Source organism: Argopecten irradians, unplaced genomic scaffold, assembly GCF_041381155.1.
Source record: "Argopecten irradians isolate NY unplaced genomic scaffold, Ai_NY scaffold_0779, whole genome shotgun sequence".
Lineage (NCBI taxonomy): Eukaryota > Metazoa > Mollusca > Bivalvia > Pectinida > Pectinidae > Argopecten > Argopecten irradians.
In genome coordinates this window covers 23,096-30,813 of record NW_027188246.1, presented here as the reverse complement: position 1 = coordinate 30,813, position 7,718 = coordinate 23,096, and the positions used below count along the sequence as shown (strand labels likewise).

Here is a 7,718-nt window from a genome sequence, read left to right as displayed (position 1 = left end):
CATAATTTAGGCTATTTTTAGACCACTATAAATACCAATTACGCAGCTTAATTCAAGCAGAAGCTGAGGACGACAATCATGGATCAACAAGGTTCGTACGGTCAAGGTCAATTGTTTTTAATTGTGCTTTTGCATCAATTATTTAATTTAAATTTACAGTTTTAAGCATTACTTGATCGTTCGTTGACATGTCGTCAGTTTTAGTTCTTGGTCATAGCTTTGTTAAGCGTTTGGACACTTCGTTGTTCGGGTCATGGACGAATTTAGGTTTTGACCCTGAATTATATCGGATTAGATGCGTTGGTAAAGGCGGTGGAAAAATTAAGGATTTGTATGCAAGATGGATCTCAAATATCATCTTAGATGTCAAGCCGTCTGTTGTGCTTCTGCAGATTGGAGGAAATGATTTAGATGCTGTGGATTTCGATAGTGTGAGGGACACGTTGGTGACCGATTTAATGTCGATAGGACAATGGCTGTTGGCGGGGTTCAATGTTGAACAAGTATGTTTCATGCAATTGTTATATAGGAAGAGGACAAGGTGTGTGCCTGTTCAGCTTTACAATGAGCATGTGGATTTTATAAATCGAGTTTTAAAACATCAGTGTTCGACTACACCTAGTTGTTTTTACTGGAGACATAAAGGCCTCAAAGATGGCGTCTACGATGCTTTGTGTAGGGATGGCGTTCACTTGGGTCCTGTAGGGCTGCGCAAGTACTACTACTCGTTGCGCGGTGCAACACTACAAGGCTTCCGGTTGGCTGCCGCTACTAAGTAACTACATTTACATATCTCTATAAGGTAAGGCTATGAATATTCATTAGTTTCGAGGCGGGTCGGAGTTGTCGGCTTTCCACATTATTATGGGATAGAGATGATGTCATTACTGTTTAATGCCCATGCGCAATAGTGCCGATTACTGTTCCGGTAGTATTTCCGCCCGGTCAGTATGTTTACTGAGAGGCACAGCATGTTTCTGTAAGTTTTTCATTCTTTCGACCATGTTATGGTCTGTTGTCACAGTCCATCGTTATATTTATATAGTCAGGTTTTCAATGATATTGATTGCCGCAACGGTGTGACTGTTTTGTATGGTTTATTATGTCTCAATAAGTTTGTTTACAACAATACCATGTACTTTCGCTGTCTCGGGTTCACATGCATGTATCGTTTGCTAGAATAATTACTTGTTGTTATATGTATGTTTCAGCTTACTGAAAAGCGGTTAGTTAGTTGGTGTTATGGGTTGTCCCTTTGAATTATTCATGTGTGTGTACAGGTCTTTTGCATTACGTTGAATGCATTGGAGTTTATTTGTGTTGTTCGGCTATTAAGCTATGGAAGCTTATGATAGCTAAAGTACACGCGAGTTCATATATATTCGTGTTTCGTTGCCATCATAGTATGGTGTATTATCGTACATGTGAGTTCATATGTACTTATATATTTGTGTTTTGTGATCATTATTTCACAATCTACGATTGTACATGTGAGTTCATATGTACTACCTAGTGTTTTGTGGTATCCGGTTATGATGTATTGTTGTCGTACATGTGAGTTCATATGTACCGCAAATTTCATCACATGTGAGTTCATATGTGAAATTCCGGATGTTAATCCATATCTGTCTTGTGTGGTCACATATTTTACATGCGAGTCCCCATTTTTGAAGTGCCATTGCTTCCAAAATTTTTAATTTCCAATTAAGTTAGGTTATTATACATTTGAGTTGTTTATTACAAACTCTTTATTACGACTGAAGTTTTAATAATCTAATATTGTTCACCTTATAACGTTATACCTGTTAGTTGTAACGTTAGCTTTTTCCACTGTCCCCAACTTATTTTGTTGGTGTCCCAGATACTTTGTACTTTCTTTGTTTTTAGACCATGTTCCTGGTCCACTACGACGTACCAGACGACGAGCGGCATTGGAACATACCGTGATACGAAATTCAACACGACGCCGTCACGAGCCCGCTCCTGTAACAAGTACAGCCGAAAGGGCGGTGGATAGTGCTGAAATCAATCAACAACACCTTTTACCTACAACAACAACAACAACTCCCTCCACACACTCCATCGCTAGTGAACTGTTCAGACAGATGAGGGATGAGGGTTATTTACTCAGATATTCTGATGTGGTCCCTCAAAATAACCAACTTCCAAATGACACTGTTATTGGTCAGGCAGTTCACAGCACAGGTCAAAGTGGGTCATTGCGTGTCCCTGCTGATGTTACATCTAGTGGAATGCCTCAAAACTTTCAGCCTGACAGACTTCCTGCGTTTCAATCTAATGTTACAAACACTATGGGTACAACACCCACACGTGGGCCCATTATCCCAGCAGCAGCATCAGGAGGCCCATCTGGATCGACAACAGATCCAATAACATTTCTACCTGTACCAGGACTGGTACCAGCTACACAAAGGATGACGGGTCCAACAGCAGCAGTGCACACTGACCCTCCAAATGTGTCTGGACATTTGCCAGTACCCATGGCTGGCCACTTCAGTTTGGAAAACCCATTGGCGACAGCTTTGTCAAATGTCACCGGTGAGGGTCGAAATTTTACATATAATAGTGTGTCTCGACCTCTTGATTTACATATTGATCAAAAAATGAAATCAAAAATTCTCGCTGACGAATTTGTAGAGTTTGGTTCTTTATTGAATAAAACCCCAGAAAATGACCAGTTCAAAATCCAATTAAATGGATCTGAATTGGCCATTGTACCCAAACAAAAGGCTTTTGCCATTAAATCAATCGAGCAATGGTTGTCCGCGTTTCATATTTTTGTGTCAATTTATGTACAAAATCATCCAAACAGCATAGCATCATTAATGAAGTACGCTGACATAGTGCAAACTCTAAACAGGAGGTCGGGTCTCACGGCTGCGTTGTTCTATGATACGAATTTTCGGAGATGGCACCAGCTGTTTCCCCTTATGTCTTGGGGGGAAATGCACTCTGAGTTTTATTTAGAAGCGACAGCCATTGGGTTGAAACAAGCCACTCGTTCCGCCCCAGTTCAGCAGCCCTTTCTTGCAAAGGGCCACAATTTCCCAAAAGGCACTTGTTGGGCATTCAACAAATCTGGAAATTGTAGGAGAGGCCCTCGATGCAAATTCCCACACGTTTGTTCCAATTGCGGAGGAGGGCATTCTTTTAAACAATGCAAGGTCCCCTCCTCCAGTGACACTGACACCTCCAAGGGTAGTACCGGACAGTCCGGTAGAAACGGACAGTCGCATTCCAACCCCAATATTAGGCCACAAAACAAACCCCCAAACAAACAGTAACCTTCCTACTCCCATTAATGTGCCAACATTTTTAGAGTCTTTAACAGGTTACTCAGACAATGAATTTCATTTTCTGCGGGTAGGTTTTACTGAAGGTTTTTCATTACAATATCAAGGTCCTCGCGAATATAGGTTTTCTAAAAATCTGAAATCTGCATTAGATAACATCGCAGTTTTGAAACAAAAAATTGAATGTGAACTTTCCCTTGGTCGCGTTCAAGGCCCATTCGAATTACCTCCCTTTCCAAACCTTCAGATCTCCCCATTAGGCTTGGTACCAAAAAGGGAACCCAACGAATACAGGGTTATCCACCATTTGTCATACCCTCTTGGATCATCAATCAATGACGGTATTGATCCTGAAGATGCTACTGTGTCTTATCAATCAATTGATGATGCTATGTCCCTCATCAAGCGCTTTGGTAGTGGGGCTTTGATGGCTAAATCTGATATTGAGTCAGCTTTCCGGCTTATCCCTATTCATCCTAATGACTATGAGCTTTTAGGATTCCAGATTGAGGGCAAATTTTATTTTGATAGAGTGTTACCTATGGGATGTTCTATATCATGTCGCCTGTTTGAAACTTTTAGTTCAGCCATACATTGGGTAATGGAAAACAAGTATCATGTTGCGGGTATGGTTCATATTTTAGATGACTTTTTGTTCGTAGGGCCGCCAGCAGACAACAAGTGCATGGATGATCTCACAAATTTTTTACAATTTTGTCATTGCACTAGTATCCCTATAAAACAGAGTAAAACAGTGCATCCCTGTACCCGTTTGACTTTTTTAGGCATAGAGTTAGACAGCGTAACGATGGAAGCTAGGCTTCCTATGGACAAGGTCCTTAAAGCTCGCCAGTTGTTACACCAATTCTCGAGTCGTAAGAAGGTTACATTAAGAGAATTACAGTCACTGATAGGAGTGTTAAACTTTGCATGCAAAGTGGTATCCCCAGGTCGTACTTTTTTAAGACGTTTGATTAACCTGACTCGAGGTCTACAGAGACCTCATCATCGTATCCGTTTGTCTCACGAGGCAAAAGCGGATATTACCGCATGGAAAATTTTTATTGAATCTTTCAATGGTATTTCTTTACTTTTGCCTGACCAATGGGTCACTGCGGCCCACTTTCACTTTTATACCGATGCCAGCAATCAGGGGTTTGGAGCTACTTTCCAATTACACTGGTTTTTTGGAGTCTGGCCTGATTCCTTTACTTCTTATCATATTACAGTAAAGGAGTTTTTTGCTATTGTATTGGCCCTAGAAATTTGGGGTCCTGCTCTACGCAACAAATGTGTGGTATTACATTGTGACAACATGGCAGTCGTTGATATAATCAACAAGCAAACCAGTAAAGATTCTACTTTGATGGTCTTAGTTCGTCGCTTTGTTTTAATGTCATTACGTTTGAATATTCTGTTTTCTGCAGAACACATCCCAGGTAAAGACAATATTCTAGCTGACCATCTGTCTCGTTTACAGGTGGAATTGTTCCGGCAGGTGGCTCCTCACATGGACCAACATCCCACACCAATTCCGGATCACCTCCTGACCATTTGAGCAGGAGGCTAGCAAGCTTGTTGTCATCTTCAACATCCCTGCAAACTAGGAAAACATACGGTAGAGCCTACCAGTTGTTTCAAAAGTTCCTTATTGACAACAATCATAATGCTACTATCATACCCTCAAATGTTGGTATGTTGGCTTATTTTATTGCCCATTTGTGTGAAATTGGGTTGGCTTCATCCACAATTTCTACCTATATAGCAGCTATTGGTTTTTTGAATAAGATGTCTGGTCACTCTGACCCTACCCAGTCATTCATTATTAAAAAGTTGCTCACCGGGGTACAAAGGGTGTCATCACGTGCTGACAGTCGCTTACCTATAACACCAAGTATATTAGAAAAATTAGTGTCATCACTTCCACATGTATGTCAGACCCATTACCAGATGTCCCTCCTTAGAGCTATGTATCTCTTGGCATTTCATGCTTTACTAAGAGTAGGGGAAATGGCCGTCAATAAATCAGCATCTCATGTACTTCAATTACAAGATGCTCAGCTGTCCCTCAAACCCAATGGCTGTCCTTCTGCTCTTGAAATCACATTTCGATCATTTAAGGGTCATTATAACATTCGGCCCATTACCTTGTTGTTTCAAAGCAAACCGCATACAGCTGCCACTTGCCCAGTCGTTGCCCTCCATGAATTTTTACAATTAAGAGGTCATGACGCTGGCCCTTTATTTTGCTTTCCAAACAATGTCCCGGTTACCTATTCATATTTTACCAGCTGTTTACAAAGCTCTCTGGCATGGGCCGGGTTGTCTCATCTTCCTTATTCCAGTCATAGTTTCAGAATTGGTGCAGCGAGCTATGCAGCTGCTTCAGGTTTGTCTGATGAGGAAATACAACAAATGGGCAGGTGGCATTCTTTAGCTTTTAAGCGTTACATCAGAATGCCAACTTTTTATGATGTTTGAATGTACCTTTGACTAAGCTTCTGGGCATTGGGTCGGGAAGCTTGGTTTTTGTTGTTTTTTTATGATCATTAAGATTGGTATATATGTATATATATATATGTATTTACTTAACAATTCAGTTAAGAATCTTTTGAGCTTCTGGGCATAGGGTCGAGGAGTTTCATTTGGTTTTATAGATAGTATAACTATTTTTTTTGTAACCATGGACAGGTTTATGCTATTCCTTCTAGGCATTTGAGCCGAGAAGGATAATTTGGCGTTATGGGAACAGTGTTAATTTACTTAAGGTATGAGGACTGTTTGTCTCCTTACATATGTTGCATTGTACAACAATCACTTAACATGGTTTTCCTTCTGGGCATTGGGTCGAGTAGGATACCTCGTCTGTATGTAATCAGTATTGTTTTATTTTTTATATGATGTTTGTGTTTTCAACCTATTATGACTTCCTAATACCTCATTCTGGCATGTACGTGGTCATAAGTTTTTGGATATTTATATATATATGTTCATGAATATGGCTTGTAAACAGGATATGAGACTGGGCATTTACTCAGAATCTCATATTTTTGTACATTATGTGCTTGTGCATCGGCAGTGTCAACAGTTTTATTACTGTCTCATGTTTTTGCAAACTGATTTTGATAGGCAATTTTTGTCGTTTCATTTCTAATAGGTTTTATATCTTCAGACATATCCAATCTGTAAGATTTGTTTTAACGTTATATTCAGTTCTCATTTAATACTAGCTGGTTCATTTACATGTTTACTATTTTGTTTCCTATATCCCAGTTGTTATCCATTTTTAGGAAACTCCATGGCTTCGGATGGGGGATGTTTTCCGCATACACTTAAGTGTATGCGGAAAACATTGTGGCGGATTTGACCCCCATCTAAGACTTTTTTGGTATAAATATAACAAATATTATATTTTGTTACAACCGTCGTTTAATATAATAAACGGCCATTTTCAACTCAAATGGAATGTCTTTGTTGTTACTTAAGTAGTACCAAGTCTTACAAGCTTTGCCATGGAGTTTGCCCTGTATAAATGCAAATTAAAACTTGTTTTAATGTAATTTATGCAGGCAGACTATGTTTTATTCCTGTATCTGTTAGATTGATCTATGTATATAGATGTATGAAGAGGCTGGTAGGGATAAGTGATGCGGTCAGTATAATCTCGTAGCGCATGATGCGGTCAGTCTAATCTCGTGGCGCATTAATTTAGGCTATTTTTAGACCACTATAAATACCAATTACTACCAGCAAGCAGAAGCTTCAATTCAAGCAGAAGCTGAGGACGACAATCATGGATCAACAAGGTTCGTACGGTCAAGGTCAATTGTTTTTAATTGTGCTTTTGCATCAATTATTTAATTTAAATTTACAGTTTTAAGCATTACCCACCACCTTCCCCTTTACAGCCTCCTGTTTCTTTTATTATTCATTTGATGTTATACATTGTCTAACTTTTATGGGCGGATTTGACCCCCATCTAAGACTTTTTTGGTATAAATATAACAAATATTATATTTTGTTACAACCGTCGTTTAATATAATAAACGGCCATTTTCAACTCAAATGGAATGTCTTTGTTGTTACTTAAAGTAGTACCAAGTCTTACAAGCTTTGCCATGGAGTTTATTTCAGATTTTTATGTCGAGTAGTCCAGTCTCGTATAAGCTAAAATACAGATTACTATTGTCCTGTTTTGCTGTATCATTGATACATTTGTTGAATTGGCTAAGTTTGTGACTGTAAAATGATAATTTTATCGTAACAATTTAAGAAAATCATTGCTTAAAGCATCAAGGTTCTGATTGAGCTTTGACATTTACGTACACATCGATGATTGTACATTACAAACATTGTGTTGTGTGTTGCTAACGGAATATAATCGAGATACATTTATTACATCAT

The 7,718-nt window shown here is 39.1% G+C and overlaps 1 protein-coding gene across 1 annotated transcript; it reads left to right on the top strand.

Annotated features, from left to right (window-relative positions):
- Nucleotides 1-2: 2 nt before the first annotated feature.
- LOC138313616 (uncharacterized) lies at nucleotides 3-6,775 on the top strand (the record flags this gene model as incomplete). Its single annotated transcript, XM_069253973.1, is given in 3 exon segments — nucleotides 3-91; nucleotides 1,888-2,559; nucleotides 4,795-6,775. Coding segments are annotated over 3 exon segments (1,686 nt in total). The 3' UTR covers nucleotides 5,796-6,775.
- Nucleotides 6,776-7,718: the final 943 nt, after the last annotated feature.